Here is a 17,056-nt window from a genome sequence, read left to right as displayed (position 1 = left end):
AAGAGAACTGAACTAATGTGTGTGTGTGTGTGTGTGTGTGTGTGTGTGTGTGTGTGAGAAAAACAGTCTCACTCTGTCGCCCAGACTAGAGTCAGTGGCACAACCCCAGCTCAGTGCAACCTCTGTCATTTGGGCTCAGGCAATCATCCAATTTAAGACTCCCAAGTAGGTAAGATTACAGGCGTGCACCATCATGCCTGTCTAATTTGTGTGTGTGTGTGTGTGTGTGTGTGTGTGTGTGTGTGTGTGTTTTGTGGAGATGGAGTTTCACCAGGTTGCCCAGGCTGGTCTTGAACTTCTCGGCTTGACTAGTCTATCTATCCAGGCCTCCCAAAGTGCTGGAATTACAGGCATGAGCCACTATTCCAGGTCCTAAAATCTTTTCTCATGGCAACTGCTGTCACGTAAACTTTACCCTCAGAAAAGATAAGACTACCCTCATCTGTTGGATTTCAGTTTAGGTGTTACTTCTCTTAGGAAGACTTTCAGGATGACTGTCCCTTCCTTTGTATCACCTACTAGACCATGAGCTCCTTAAGGATTGAGTTTTCATTTTTTAAATTTTTTAAAAAATTTAATTTTCGGGACTTGTGCAGAACATGTAGGTTTGTTACTATTTTGGCTCCAATCCCTACCAATATGGAGAGTCCATAGTAGACACTCATTTTGTGAGTAACCAGAGAAGTGCACACATGAGATCCTCTGAGACATTCTGGGCTTTGAACGGAAGAGCTACACTGCATTGTAGGAATTGCACAATGCCTTTGTTATGGGGTTTGGCTGAACATGCCAACAGACTTTTTGTGATGTCATTGATAGAGAGTTGGACAGTGTTATAGATGTGGGACAAGGTGAATATTATTATTCTATAAAATGCACCAAAACCTGCACAATACTTGAAAGCTGTGTAAACTTCCAATCAATTCTGCCAGCATGCAAGAAGCATTTCCCGCAAAATATTGTATGCAGTTCTGTGGCTTAGGAACATACTTTGGCAACATATTTAATATCACTGAGAGAAAAACAGTTTTCAGAGACAGACTGCCTGGGTTCAAACCCTACTTAATTTGAATATAACTATTCAAATTATTGAAGTTTTCTGTTCTTACATTTATTAATCTTTAAATGAGTATGAAATATTATTTATCTCATGGGGTTGCTGTAAGAAGTAAGCTAGTACTTAGAACAGTTTTTAGCATATAATTTGTAATTAATAAATGTCTGATATTTTCATTTGAATGACAGTATTTTTTAGTTGGGTAATGAAATACTGCTTTTTCTCTCTTACCTATTCTGCGTGATGACACAGTTGTAGTATAATAGATGGTAACTTCAGCCTCTAGCACTAAAGTTTGCAACGATTGCTCATTCTTTTTTTTGCATCTCATAAGTGCTCATTGTTTATTTCTGTCTAATTCAGGGCATTCTACACAACACAGCATTGAATTTTTACTGAAAAGTGAGAGTAGTAGAAAGCCTTTCTTTTCTACACTTAGGTAGATAATATACAACATTTTAAGAAGTGTTTGAAGCAGTTTTCAAAAAGCAACATTTATGGAAGACTCTGCATATATGTATCTATGATTACCTTTTCTAACTTTTTTGGATCTATCTTTTGAAGCATAATGCTGATCAAATGACACCTCAGAAAACATACTAATTTGCAATGCCATGGATTTATTAAAAAGACAGCCACTGCATCTTTTACTAGGACATGCTTTTATAAGGTTTATAATTGTTTTAATGTCTGTTAATATGTAAATGGTGACTTTTATTTAGATTTTTACTTTTTCAGTTTCTAACAAGGTTTGTTAATTTTTAGTTTATAGAAATGACCAAAATCCGCAAACTTTAGATAATCTGTTAATACAAGTATGTGTAAACATTGGTGATTTATTAAATCATGGTAAACAACGACAAAATCTGCTAGTATGGCGACTGTGTTAAAAAATATCTTTTATACACTATTAAAGATAATTATGCATATAATTATTCTGTAAATAGCAGCTGGGTGCCTTGGCTAAGGCCTGAAATTCCAGCACTTTGGGAGTTGGAGGCAGATAGATCACCTGAGGTCAGCAGTTTGAGACCAGCTTGGCCAACATGGTGAAACCCCCATCTCTACTAAAATTACAAAACTTAGCCAGGAATGGTGGCAGACACCTGTAACCCCAGCCGCTTGGGAGACTGAGGCAGGAGAATTGCTTGAATCTGGGAGGCAGAAGTTGCAGTGAGCTGAGATCATGCCATTGCACTCCAGCCTGGGTGACAGAGGGAGACTCCGTCTCAAAAAAAGGTAATACTAATGATTATTATTCTGTAAATAACTATTATATAATTTAAAAAATATGAATACATACATTGCTTTAGATATTTATGTACATATATGTAAAGTATCTGTTGTGAAATTATTCAAAAAGGTATACGAATTGAAAAAATATTTTATTATTATATAAAACAATCATTATGAAATGGTCATAAAATAGTAAAAATAAGAAAAAAAGCTTAATACCACTAATTCCACTAAGCATTATATATACAATTATATGAAACACAATTGAGTTCCTCCAACACTTTTTTAAACAAGAGAGTTACACAGTACAGATGTGTTGTAATCCCAGTTAATGTTTTATCTTTGGACATATTCTGATAAATAATGACTAGGCACTTAAGCAATTATAATTTTAAAACTCACAGTAAGAAATAAAATTTTAAAAGTTAGCGTGTGGCTGGGCACGGTGGCTCATGCCTGTAATCCCAGCACTTTGGGAGGCTGAGGTGGGAGGATCAACTGAGGTCAGGAGTTCCAGACCAGCCTGACCAACATGGTTAAATCCTTTCTCTCCTAAAAATACATAAATTAGCTGGGTATAATGATGGGCACCTGTAATCTCAGCTACTTGGTAGGCTGAGGCAGGAGAAGAATTACTTGAACCAGGTAGGGGGAGGTTGCAGTGAGCCAAGATTCAGCCATTGCACTCCAACCAGAGCAACAGAATGAGACACTGTCTCAAAAATAAATAAATAAAAGTTAGCATGTGCAAAATAAAAACATATTTAATGAAATAATTGTTTTACATAAAATATTTCTTTGAACAAGTTGTATAAAGTCAACTTTCTTGCATCCCAAACTTGTCTGTTGAGCTTTGAGCCCCCAAGTGTGGTTTTCTGTACTATATAAATCTAATCAGCCAATTTACCCCTTCCTGTGCAATCTAATCAGTTTCAGGAAGTGGGTGTGGTCTTGTGTGGGCCCTTACACACTAAAAGGATGCCCATCCACAGACCTCTCCTTCAGTGAGGACCCACTGGATTTCTGGCTTTTGGGCTTTGGAGCACCAGGAGTTCCTTCTAATCTGGTTATCGACAGAGCTTCTAGAAAGAGACCATTCATAGTAGTCTTGTGAGTATCAAATTTACAGTAAACCCATCATGCTTACTTTTTCTCTTAAAAATACTTTAAATTTACCTGACAGAATGCTTGGGTCTTTTCTAAGCAAACAAGTAGCTGTCCTAGTGATTTTACATCGAATCAAGATAAAGTGTCTTTTATTTGTAACAGCATTTTTGTACCCTTGCTATTTGATTTTTTTAATGTGACTATTTTCTGTATTGTTGGATTTTTTAGGTATGAAAAGATATCTTTCCAGGGTTTCATGCAGTGATAGAACCCATCAAATACCTAAAATGTTCACTGAAATGTGGGAATGTAGTAATGGTTATTATGTTCACCACAGTAAAAGTTAAAAATGTTGAATTGCTTTGAAAATTCTTGTTGGAAAAGTCCTATTTGCTGTCTCTTCACAATTTTCAGTTTGCAGACTACACTTGAAAGCTGTTAAAAATAGATCTAACTGGCCTAGTGTGCTGGCTCATGCTTGTAGTCCTAGCACTCTGGGAGGCCGAGGCTGGGAGATCTCTTGAGGTCAGGAGTTAGAAACTAGCCTGGCCAAAATGGTGGAAAACCGTCTCTGCTGAAAACATGAAAAAATTATCCTGGCATGGTGGTGGGTGCCTGTAATACCAGCTAATTGGGAGGCTTAGGCAGGAGAATTGCTTAAATCTGAAAGCTGGAGGTTGCAGTAAGGTTGCAACAAAAAAGGAGGGAAGGAAGGAAGGAAGAAAGGAAGGAAGGAAGAAGAATTGGGGGCTACACTTCCATTAACTGCATTTCTGAATTTTCTAGTTGAGCACAGAAAACCTAAAGCATGTCTTCACTTTTTTGTTATTTAGAAGATAATTTATTAGTTCTGTATGAATTCTTGCTATTATAGTTTAAATACTATTTCAGAATGTGAAAGCGTTCTCTTTGATCATCTGAATTGACTATGGAAAAGTTTCTAAATTAAGACATTATTTACATTTAATTTATTGAAAGGAAGAGTTTTGATGTTAAATCTAAAAGGACTAATTCAATGAATGATAATTTTGGGAGTCGACAGTTGAAGTCCACTTTGATTGATTAATCAATCTTAGATAAAACCTATTCATAGTTGTCTAAGAAAACTTCACAGGTGAGTTTGGAGGCAGGGAGTATAGAATAATAGCATAGATACTAAGTGTCTTTCGTATATTATCATCATGGAATCATTGAGAGAGATAGAATGACAGAGACAGGAAGAGATTCAGAATGTGCGTCTTCATTAATCAGCTTATATAAGTGACTCGGAAAGCATCCCCATATTGACCCTCTTCCCAGGATTTAAGCTTGTCTAAGTAATTGGGAATGATTGAGAGCACTGCTTGTTTAACAACAATACCATGAGGACTCTCGTCTCATTTTCCCATTTGAATCACAATTGAATCTTCATATCCATGGGTTTTATACCCATGGATTCAACTAATCTCAGATAAAAAATATTTGCAGGAAGAAAAAGCAGCTGTACATGCATTTTTTGAGACAGTCTTGCTCTGTCACCCATGCTGGAGTGCAGTGGCCAGATCTTGGCTCACTGCAACCTCTGCCTCCTGGGTTCAGGCGATTCCCCTGCCTCAGCCTCCAGAGTAGCTGGGACTACAGGCATATGCCAACATGCCCAGTTAATTTTGTTGTATTTTTAGTGGAGACTAGGTTTCACTGTGTTAGCTAGGATGGTCTCAGTCTACTGACCTCATGGTCTGCCAACCTCAGCCTCCCAAAGTGCTGGGATTAGAAGCTTGAGCAACTGCACCCAGCCAAACATGTACATATTTTTAACAATCTTCTTGCTGTTCCTAAACAATCTTCTCGCTGTTCCTAAACTGTATGGCATTACAAGTATTTATACAGCATTTACATTATATTAGGTATTCAAAGTCATCTAAAGATAAAGTATTCAGGAGGGTAGATTAGGTTACATGCAAATCCTACACCATTTTCTAAAAAGAGACTTGAACATCTTAGGATTGTGGTATCTCAGGGAGCCCTGGACCCAATCTCTAATGGCTACTGAGGAAAAACTTCATAAATTCAGCATGTTTGCTAGTTTACTATGTCTCAGTTTGTACTGGAGCTAAGTTATTGAATAGATTGGACAGAAGTCAAGTAAACAAGGAAAATTGTCTATCAGCCTTTTTTCCCCCTATTATAGGGGAAAATACAAATAAAATAGAGAGAAATTCTCAGATTTTTTTTTTTTATTTTCAGAAACCTGGATTCAGCAGCCTGCAGGCCTTCCAGAATGAGGTCACCTGCACCATATGCATGACCTGCTTCATAGACCGAGTCACCATTGCCTGTGGGCACAACTTTCGCAGGCCCTGCCTCTGCCTCCGCTGGGAAGAAGGCAGAGCACCAATGCACTGCCCTGTGTGCAGAAAAATCTCAGAGAAGTCCAAATTCAAAACCAGTGTGGCCCTCAAAAAGCTGGCTTTCCTTGCCAGACAGACCAGACCTCAGAGAAACATCAACAGCTCAGACAAGATCTGTGTGCGACATGAGGAGACTAAGGAGCTCTTTGGCGAGGCTGACAGGAGATTGCTCTGTGCGCTCAGCTCTGAGTCACCAGAGCTCATGGCTCACAGCCACAGCCCAATAGGATGGGCTGCTGAGGATTGCAGGTACATGATGCCTCTAAGGCAGTTTGAAATCTACAGAATCTTAAATCACAAAGATGAGGGCCTATGCTAATGACGGTGATGGGAATGCAGATGGTGGCGGTGGTGATTATTCCATGGCAATCATAAAGCAAAAATGTGTCCTTATGCAGCCATAAAAAACGATGAGTTCATGTCCTTTGTAGGGACATTGCTGGAAACCATCATTCTCAGCAAACTGACACAAGAACAGAAAATCAAACACCACATGTTCTCACTCATAGGTCGGTGTTGAACAATGAGAACACATGGACACAGGGAGGGTAGCACTGCACACTGGGGTCTGTTGGCGGGAAATAAGGGAGGAACAGTGGGGGGTGGGAAGTTGGGGAGAGATAGCATGGGGAGAAATGCTGGATATAGGTGAAGGGGAGGAAGGCAGCAAATCACACTGCCATGTGTGTACCTATGCAACAGTCTTGCATGTTCTTCACATGTACCCCAAAACCTAAAATGCAATAAAAAAAGAAATGTGTCATTTCAATGTTGCTGACTAATTTGACACTCTAATCAAAGCTGTGTTGAGCCTTCACTAAAGCAGATTTCCTTAGAAACATTGTTCAAATATGTGGTATGGAGCTGTGAAGCAGGCGGCCAGCAGCAAAACACTTTTCAAAGTCAAAGCCAGTTTCTCAGAAAATTAATGCTATTATCTGCCCTTAAAACACTCTATTATGCTTCTATTACTTTTCACTTCCAAATTATTGGAAACAAATTTGTTTAACATGGAAAAATCTGACCACTGCACTCTAACTTAAATTCATGATTCTTTCAAATACAGCCTTTTTAAAAAATCAGTAATGGGATGAAATCTCCTATACTGTCCTCATTATTGTTAAGCTTCTTGTTTATGTTGCAGAAGAAACTCACAAAGGAAATGGACTATGGAAAATCAATCAAGAAACAGAAAACAATCTAAATCAGGAAACTAGCAACACTCGTTTGATAGTGGTAAGAATGAAAATGTTTCCTTTTGTTTTTATGCAAATAAACACAATGTTGGCTTATAATTTTTAGCTAAATTCAAACTACCACTTAAAAGATAGTGGTTTCGTCCCATAAAAATATAATGATTTCAATTGATATAATAGGATTCACAAATAGAGAAGCCCACACAAGCTAGCCAAGTAATTTTAATATATTGGATAAATGGCATATTATGTCTCCTAGTTCAAATTCGAAGGTTGGTATAAACATTTTCAGACACTGGAAATGAGACAATATTTTACTAAGGTTGGGTGTGAGGAAGAGGAAATAAATAGAATAGTATGTAAAGGAAAAATACAGTAAAAAAAAAACCTGTATGCATAATATGGTGTATGGCTAAAATGTTTTTTAACATTTAAGTGAATCAGGCATGGAAAAAACCTAAAAGGCAGAAGATTAATAGGGGAAATAACTGACTTGATAAGAACTGTGAAGAAGCATCACAGGGAGAGAAATGAGGAGTCTTTATATAGGTTTCGATTTAAACAGGGAAAGAGAATAGGAACATTTTTTTTAAATGATAGAAGAAATGGCAAATACTCAAGACTCTTTGCAAGAGTAGGCAGAAAATTTATCAAATTGCTTGATTACACCCAGAATATAATTATTTGCAGTTTTCTGTTGAGAGTGACAACATGTAATCATTTTAACCAAATGTCTCTGCAAGACTATGTGGATTTAAGGCAGGTGATAATCAATATTCAATATCAAAAGATGCATCCATTTCTTGAAGAGGAGGAGCAACTTCATCTACAGGCACTGGACAGAGAAGAGATTTTCCAACCACTCCCAAACAGTCAAGTGAGAATGACCCAGCATTTAGAAAGGATGAAAGACATGTACAGAGAGCTGTGGGAGCTGAGCCACATGCCTGGCATGGAGCTGCCCCAGGTGAGGAGGGAGGGTCCATCCTCAGAGACAGGAAGCCTTTGCTGGCCAATGCTGCCAGGATATGGTATGTCACCTGCATAGGTCACTACTGTTTGCTAAGTAACAACTGCTGTCTGACACCCATCATTACATTTGTCCAGTCATTTATTACTGCATACTTTGGTAATCTTTGGGAAGTTTTTGCCATTTGTAGTACCTAACATAGGAAAACATTCTCTTCAATATAATTTGGAGTACTACCCACACAGAGAGGTTATCCAAGGTCAGCAGAACCCCAGGTGAGGGGAAGGTTACCAATACTCCATTTATGTGCCCTGGTTCCTCCCCACTCTCTGATGTCCCATACAACAGTGATTTACTGAAGCTATTGAGGCTTTTCCCCTTGCCTGGGCAAGGTTTGTAAAAGTTGTTCATCAGTGTCAGCATACTCTGTTTCTTGTATAGTTCTCTGTTTTGTCTTAATAGCTGTCATATGCGGTCAGAACTTTCCATGGGAATAAGATTAGGAAACTAATGACCCTGGAAACCCAGGTATCCTTGATTTACTCCACAATCTCTTGCTGAGCTCCTTTGCTCTTAATGTCTGCCGATGAAGTGTTTCATAGTTTAGTTGAGGTTCTATTATTAACATAGCCTGGAATGATTCCTTAGAGGGGAATAAGAAAATATACATTATTAAAACACTGAACCAAAAAGACACAAAAGTATGGGAAAATGTGCAGAAGGAAAATACTTTCACAATTAACATATCTTTTAATTATTTGCAGGATGTGGGAAATGTATTCAAAAGGCGAGTTTGCACTAAAATAATGTTATTTCTGAACAGGTCATTCTCTTGTTAATGAAGTGTATGTATACATTTTGAGCTACTAAAATCATCCTCAGTGGCTATTTTTTATTTTGTTTCAAAAGAGGCCCTGACGTCTTTTTCTCTTTGGTCTGGAAAGTTTTCATTTAAAAATTTGTATGAATTCAAGTATATTTAAAAACGATTTGCCATTCTGAAGTTTGTTCTTCCCAATTCATCCATCCTGCCCAGCTCTAACCCACAGATCTTTATAAAAAATTATTCTGAGGAATCATAGCGATGTTTTCTATTCTAGAGGGGTGGGAGGTAAAAAAGACAGAGGTAGGAGGGAGATTCCCTAAGGATGGGCTGAGGAAGAAGGTTTGTTCCCAAAAGCATCCCAGACCTGCTCCATCACAAGACACACAGTTGTAGGAAAGACCTCAGGAAGATGGTCACCCCAGGACCCTCAGCAGCAGGGCTTTCAGGCTGGAATTAGACTCCTTTGTTTTGCACAAAAGATTAAGTCCTTTGTCTCATGGAACATTCTCTGTTAGACACTGACTAGCATTAGTGACAACTGCAGGCTGATGTCACAAATGTTTTGGTCTGAGTTTTCTGCTCTCTGTAATATTTCCAGGATTTCTGTATATTCCCAGGGGGTGTGATGGGCAGAGGGAGGCAATGACTTTTAATGCCTTTAGAAATTGTGTCATGTCTGAGAATAATATGTCTGGAGAAAGTGAGTTTTTGTGCAAGTAAAATTTAGAAAAAGTAACATCCTCATGTTCCCAAGAGAATAGAATAAAATGTATATGCAGTTAACCAAAACTGGCAAAATTCTGAGGAAACATCTTGCATGAACATATGGTATCTTTGTACAACCGTGTGATTAGCTCTGGGCCTGTAGTGAGACAGAGTTTCGCTCTTGTTACCCAGGCTGGAGTGCAATGGCGTGATCTCGGCTCGCCGCAACCTCCACCTCCTGGGTTCAAGCAATTCTCCTGCCTCAGCCTCCTGAGTAGCTGGGATTACAGGCACATGCCACCATGCCCAGCTATTTTTTTGTATTTTTGGTAGAGATGGGGTTTCACCATGTTGACCAGGATGGTCTTGATCTCTTGACCTCGTGATCCACCCTCCTCGGCCTCCCAAAGTGCTGGGATTACAGGCTTGAGTCACCGCGCCTAGCTTGTTTCATTATTTCTAACATGCAGGTAATACAGAGTTTACTAAAACATCTGCATCTTCCTTACATGCATAGTAATATTACAATGATCAAAACTCAATTTCCTGACTTACAGTTTGAAGAAAATGTAAAATGAGATACATACTGTATCTGCAGAATAAGAGGGCAAAGAATATTCCACTTATATAGTTATGAAGACATTAGTTCTCATGGTGGCATCAATATTTCATGTTTATTCATAATAATTCAATTTTGAAGCCTTAGATTTGGCACAATGGCTTTTAATTGGTTCCATCCTAAGTACATTTATATACATTCTACAAGCACCTTTATTATTTATAAAATCAGAAAGTTTTGATCAACATAGAAAATGACTAACATATCCATAATCAGGACAATTCTGATACCATCAGATACTTCTCATAATCACTGAAAGGTGAGGAATTGTGAACATGGCCTAACCATGTTAGGCCCATTCAAGAGAGCAGGTCTAGGTAGCAAAGGGCAGGAACCCAGAGTAGATTGAATCAGGGGCTAAACAGATAATGTAAAGCCAGAATATTATTTTCAGAAACTTCTAAACTTTACATGTGTTAATTTCTACCAAATATTTGATAATTTTCATTCCAATAAATGCATCACAATAAAGTGATGTCTACCTGTTGGTGATCTTAAAGACAAAACAAGAATTTTCTACTAAAAAAATTTTTAGATATGTCCTGAAACAAACTATGTAGAGATACATATTAAATCATTACTCCACCCAGTGATATGGTCACATTTTTTTCTCTGTCATTTACAGAATAATACATAATTGTATGTGCTGTAGAGTTGTAGTAACATTTCATCTTCATGGATGCATGGGGCTGAATTCTTTTGGCTTCTTTCATTCTGCATTTTCTTAGAAGAAGATCAAATGAAGTGAATAAATGGACCACAGAGCCCCTGCCCCTCGTAGCACTCACTGAGTGCTTGGCAGTATTTTTTCTTTGGCAGTGGGTAATTCTCTGAGTACAGAAATGGTTCCTTGCTCTATAAGCCTTTCTGAGGACATGAGACAAGTGATATTTGGAGTTGACCATCGCAGTGCAGTCATGGATCCCCCAGGAGTGGAGAGATTTGTGCTGTGGGAAGCTCAAGCATTCTCCTCCTGCAGGCATTACTGGGAAGTGGATGTGACCTACTCCCCAACTGCATTCTGGGAGTCTGCAAAGATTCCAGGACAGCAGATACCAATATCATTATTGGTTCTGATGAAAGGTTGTTTTGTTTTGTTTTGTTTTGTTTTTAAATTTTCCCCAAAGAGTAGCAATCACTATAGACTCTCCACCTATAATTCATTATGTGCAAAGGCCTCGGGATTGGGTCGGGGTGTTTCTGGATTATGAGAATGGAGCTGTGAGTTTCTTTGATGTTTATAAAGCTTCTCTTATCTTTGGTTTTCCTCCTTCTCTTCCCCTCTGAGGCCTTTCTTTTGTTTTGGTTCCACATGAAAATTTGGTTTCATGATGATTTATTGTGACCTCCCCCCATAAATGAGGCAAATAGTGTTCTGATACCTTATGTGAGGAAAGAGGCCTATGTGTGGGAGCCTGTGAGCTCATTGTAACTTCATGGAATGTAATTACTTTATGGTTATAAATGAAATAACCACCTTGATTGTATACCTTTGTTAATTAAGTTATTTTAATAAATTATTGTGTAATTTTTACTAGAACATCAATTATAGCTTTTTTTTTTTTTTTTTTTTTTTGTAACAGGTTTATTGAGATCCATTCCCTTACCACGAAAGTCCTGTTCTAATGTATTTAATTCAGAGGTTGTTAGTATATCACACTTGTGCAGCCATCAGAACTACCTACTGCCTGGACATTTTTATAACTTCCAGAAGAATCCCAATAACCATTAACATTTATTCTCCATTCACCCTCCACCATTTCTTCATAACACTTAATCTGCTTTTCAATTTGTGCATTCAGTTAAAAAAACATACTATATGAGGGTTTTTTTAAATCTGATATTTTTTCAGAGTGTGTTTTCAAAGTTTGTACACATTGCAAACCATTTGTCTTACTTGTGTATTTGAACCAGGCTGGGGTAAAAAAATGAAGTGCTGGATATCTTATCTTACAAATAATAAAGAAGAGGGCTTATTTTCTTTTTACATCTGACCAAATTAAGTTGATCTCACAGACTTTTTTACTTCTTATCATCCTAATTATTAATCACATTTCAGCTCATACAATAGTTTTTCAGTGCTGGGTGGCTGTACTATTTCATCCTCTCTGAGTACATTATATCAGATTATAATATTCAGAAAACTCTTATTACTACCAGATTGGAAATTTCAAGGAGGCAAAAGCAGTATTTGCCTTCTTTGTTAACATATTATCAATGCAATTTTTAGAATACACAATAAATAAGATGCATAAATGGATAAGTAGGGGTGTTAATAAGTACAAGTATTATTCTAACATTGGAAAACTTTTCCAAAATGTAAGTAACAAAACAGGATAGAGCATGCTAATGAATAGCTATCAAAAGACAACAGATCAATTTTTAGATTTATAGTCAAAGATAATACTATTATGTTAGAGTTCAAAATAATTATAGCATAATTTTTTTCTATAAAGCTGATTTCAATTGTCTTAGGCTTTTTAATATGAACTAGTGAAAGATGAAGTTTCCTATATAAAATGATGGGGAAAAGGAACAGGACTTAGAATAATAGAGACTGTCATTATTCCAACTGACATATACATTTAATTACTTACTAAGCATAAAGTGGTATGAACCTCTTTATGCAGTAGAAAGAACAAAATTAATTTACGTTTCAAATAAGAATCCAGATATAGAGTGGAACCTTGTATAATGGAATGTAATAGCTATGTCTCCTAGGGCACCAGCTTGTCTGCTCTAACAAAGACCTCAAATTTGAAATGATTGAGACGGTACATTTCTCTCACCTGTTTGGGCCAATGTGGGAGTTAGTCAAGAAGAAGACTGACATCTTCAACAACTGAATTTTATCTCTGTGTGGAAGAAGCTGCCATTTATGCCATGCCCCATGCACAGAAAAGCTGAAAGAAAAGCAGGAGGACAAGAGTACTTGTCTTTAAGGAAATGATCTGGTGTTTTTCACAACACTTTTGTTCCCATCCTGTAGTTTCAAAATTAGACATGTGGCACACGAAGTTGTGAGGTATATCTGGGAATCCTGTCTACACACAAAAGATACTTATTTTTATCATTTGGTTCAGAAAAAAATTAAATGACTGGCACAACAGACAATAACCCAAGAGATTGGTTCAGTGAGACAAAGCAGGACCTCAACAAAACAGATAAGGTGTTGCTTAAGGTTAGCACCAGGTCTTAGTATTCAGGAGTGGGTTAACCTTGCTTTTTACAACTGTCAGGGTGTCCGTTGCTTTCCTGTCAGAGCCTGGTTAGCTGAGGGTTAGGTGGCAGGAAACATCTTACTTGTATTTTAGTCCCTTAAGTGGATGATTTAGATAGGAATAATTCTCCAAATGTTGAAAATACTTACCCGAAATGGTCTCCGATTCTTTCACTCCATACCATACAGATTCTATATTAATTGTCTCTCTTCTCCCTCTGCATATTTCATGCAGCACATTAGGAGTTAGCAGAGAGAAAGCTGATCACTGGCTTCTTTTGGACTTGCTGCTTTTTTTTCCAAGTGATTGGGATGATGAAATTATTACCCTTAGAACTTCAACCCAGCACTCCTTTCTGATTTTCACCTGTGTTTCCTGAGCTTTTCTGTTGATGCTAAAACTCTCTATGAAACAGTCAATGACTCCTAATTTAATTTTCTTATTTTTTCCTAGTTTTCAAGAAAAAATTTATTCCTGTCATTCCTCTAACTTAGCTAAGATTTACTTTTACAGAAGTGGAGAATTAGTGACATTAAAATCATTTAGTATTTGACTCTGATTTTGGAAGATAAAAAAGGTACTGTATCTATTTAGCATATTTTCTTAGCCATTTAGCCAAGAGAATTTTATTCTACTGATGCTCCTAGAGATACATAATTTATTTATTCTCTTCACCTTCCAGAATTTATGTTAGACTATCTCCAAGACTTACTTACAATTGAAAGAAATCAAAGACACTGCTAAGAACGTTGTCAATCATTAATCTAGAAATCTTGAACTTCCTGTTTTATATCCCTAAAAGAAGTTATTTATCAATAGCCAGGTTACAGATTTTTTTAATTCAAGAATTTTGATTCTTTTCTAGTACAGAAAGAAAAAATTGATAAAGAGAATAACCTGGAAAAAATAATTTAACAAAACTGAGCACATTCTTGGCTAGCACTATGTTTCTGTACTAAATTTAGGAGATATGGAAATGGTAGTTTTCCTAAGTGAAATAAGATACAGGAAGAAAAATACTTTATGGTCTCACTCATATTTGAAATCTAGTTTTAAAAGTTGAATACATAAAACCAGAGAGTAGAAAAGTGACATTAGTTAGAGCGGTTGGAAGAACATAGGTAGATGAAGGGCAGTCGTTGTAAAGGCACAGTCTTGTAGGATGTCTGATGTGCAGCCTGTAGGTATTTTTCATAATATTGTACTGTGTTTGGAAAATATTCTGAGGGACTAGATTTTTGGCGCTCTTATCATTAAAAAAAAAAGCATGGCTAAGTGATATGAGGAATTCGTTAATCTGCCTGGGTTTAGTAATCGTTTCATTATGGATTTGCTTCTCAAACAACATATGCACCTAAAAATATAAAACAAAACATAATTTAAAAAATAAAGGTAATTTTATTCCTGTATGTAAGCTGAAATTAAGTGAAGATTGGGTCAATAATAACATTGCTTTGCTGAAATAAGAGGATTCTAATAAAATATTTTTAGTTGGAAAGCTATGTGTATGAAAAAATGTGATCTAAGGCTGACTACAGTGGCCATACTTATAATCCCAGTGCTTTGGGAGGCAAAGGCAGAAAAATCACTTGAGGCCAGGAGTTTGAGATCAGCATGGGCAACATACAAAGTCCTTATCTCTACCAAAAAGAAAAAGAAAATTAGCCTTGTGTGGTGGTGTGCACCTGTTGTCCCAGCTCTCAGGAGACTGAGTTGGGAGGATTGCTTGAGTCCAGGAGTTTGAGACTGCAGTGAGCTGTGATTGTGCCATTGCACTCCAGCCTGGTTGACAGAGTGAGAACTTGTCTCAAAAACAGCAATTCAATAATTTATGGAGCCATTTTACCTTAAAGATATCATTCTACAATTAATAAATCTATGTATGCCTACGTCAGTTACATCAGGCAGAGCTTGACCTCTAGTTCTTATATCTACAGAAAAATCAGGCAGTTATAAGGAGGCTCTAAGAAAAACTTTTTTTTTTTTCATTCTGGACCTTGGTATTATAATTTTTTAGACTGGTTGTCTGTCTCAGTGGTGGATACCACCATAATCTGAGATTTTAGAAAACATAAAGTTCATAGAATCTGAACTTTGGAGCCTTACACTCTGGAGCCTTAAACATCTCCAGGGACTCAAGGATACTATTATGTTGAATCTAGGGCCTTCTACTGCATTTTTGCAGGAGCACATTTGAACCTCACAGCACTGGGTTTCAGGATTCTGTTAACAGGCCTGGGCAATGAGTGATGACAGCCCAGATAATTCTGAGAAAGACTTTCTGCTTTGTTATAAGGAGGGTAATCATTGCAGAAAGCAGCTGAGCATCTGTTCATGGCTTTTCTGTGTTGTTTTACTGAAGAGGCAAGTTCCCAGTCATCATTCTGGGATTTATTTGTTGTTTTTGAAATCCCAGCATTTTGGAGGCCTAGGCAGGCAGATCATTTGAGGTTAGGAGTTCAAGACTAGCCTTACCAACATGGTAAAAGTTTGTTTCTACTTAAAATACAAAAATTAGTGAGGTGTGGTGGCAAATGCCTGCAATCTCAGCTACTCAGGAGGCTGAAGCAGGAGAATCACTTTTCCCTGCAGGCAAAGATTGCAGTGATGCAAGATCATGCCACTGCACTCTAGCCTGGGTGACAGACTGAGTGAGACTCTGTTTCATTAATAAATAAAAAAAATCATATCTTGAATGGAGGGTGAATAAGGAGTATAGCATGGGACGTTTGGGGGGAAAATATCCATCGGAAGGAAAGGAGAACATACTTAACATGCCAGTGGGAGGTGGAATACTGCGAATGAGCTTCTAAATAGAATTCTCTTGAGAACTATGTTAATTCTCAGTATAGAAAGATGTACCTTTTGAATGACATTAAAAATTCACTAGAAGAGTGAAGAACAATAGTTATAATGTCAAATAAGTAACAAGTCTCAAAACATAAAGTGTTCTCAAATATTAGAGTTTAAGTTGACATTTGAGATAGAGAAAAGAATAAAAGTTTATATATTAATCTTTATTATGTAAAAAAGAGTTTTTTTTTTAATTGCATTTTAGGTTTTGGGGTACATGTGATGAACATGCAAGATTGTTGCATAGGTACACACATGGCAGTGTGCTTTGCTGCCTTCCGTCCCCTCACCTGTATCTGTCATTTCTCCTCATGCTATCTCTTCCCACCTCCCCACCCCCCTGCCCCTCCCCCATTTCCCCCCAACGGACCCCAGTGTGTAGTGCTCCCCTCCCTGTGTCCATGTGTTCTCATTGTTCAACACCCGCCTATGAGCGAGAATATACGGTGTTTGATTTTCTGCTCTTGTGTCAGTTTGCTGAGAGTGATGGTTTCCAGGTTCATCCATGTCCCTACAAAGGACGTGAACTCATCGTTTTTGATGGCTGCATAATATTCCATGGTGTATATGTACCACATTTTCCCTATCCAAAGGATTATAAATCATTCTACTACAAGGACATGTGCACACGAATGTTCATTGCAGCACTGTTTACAATAGCAAAGACCTGGAACCAACCCAAATGCCCAACGATGATAGACTGGATAGGGAAAAAAAAGAGTTTTATAAAAATTTTACATAAGAATTGAGGATATAAATTACAATAATTAAAATTTACAGGAGAATAAAAGCGTTAAAATGAATTGTGAAAAGTTTAAAAGCATAAAATAGAAAATTATTTAATTTTTAATCTCAAAATCAGAAGTAATTTTTATC

The 17,056-nt window shown here is 37.3% G+C and overlaps 1 protein-coding gene across 5 annotated transcripts in view; it reads left to right on the top strand.

The window, feature by feature from the left end:
• The window catches only part of LOC141580302 (tripartite motif-containing protein 64-like), a 61,063-nt gene extending 49,417 nt beyond the window's left edge, over positions 1-11,646 (top strand). For all 5 annotated transcript variants that reach the window (XR_012512496.1, XM_074381172.1, XM_074381170.1 and 2 more), the window contains 2 exons: positions 5,627-6,039; positions 6,935-11,646. Coding sequence is in view for 4 of the 5 variants with exons in the window: in XM_074381172.1 (XP_074237273.1) it covers positions 5,627-6,039; positions 6,935-7,007 (486 nt within the window). In the remaining variant the exon portion in view is untranslated. The remainder of the gene's footprint in view (positions 1-5,626; positions 6,040-6,934) is intronic.
• Positions 11,647-17,056: the final 5,410 nt, after the last annotated feature.

The sequence above is a fragment of the Saimiri boliviensis genome, chromosome 11 (genome assembly GCF_048565385.1).
Source record: "Saimiri boliviensis isolate mSaiBol1 chromosome 11, mSaiBol1.pri, whole genome shotgun sequence".
Taxonomy (NCBI): Eukaryota; Metazoa; Chordata; class Mammalia; order Primates; family Cebidae; genus Saimiri; species Saimiri boliviensis.
This window is presented reverse-complemented; position numbering and strand designations above follow the sequence as displayed.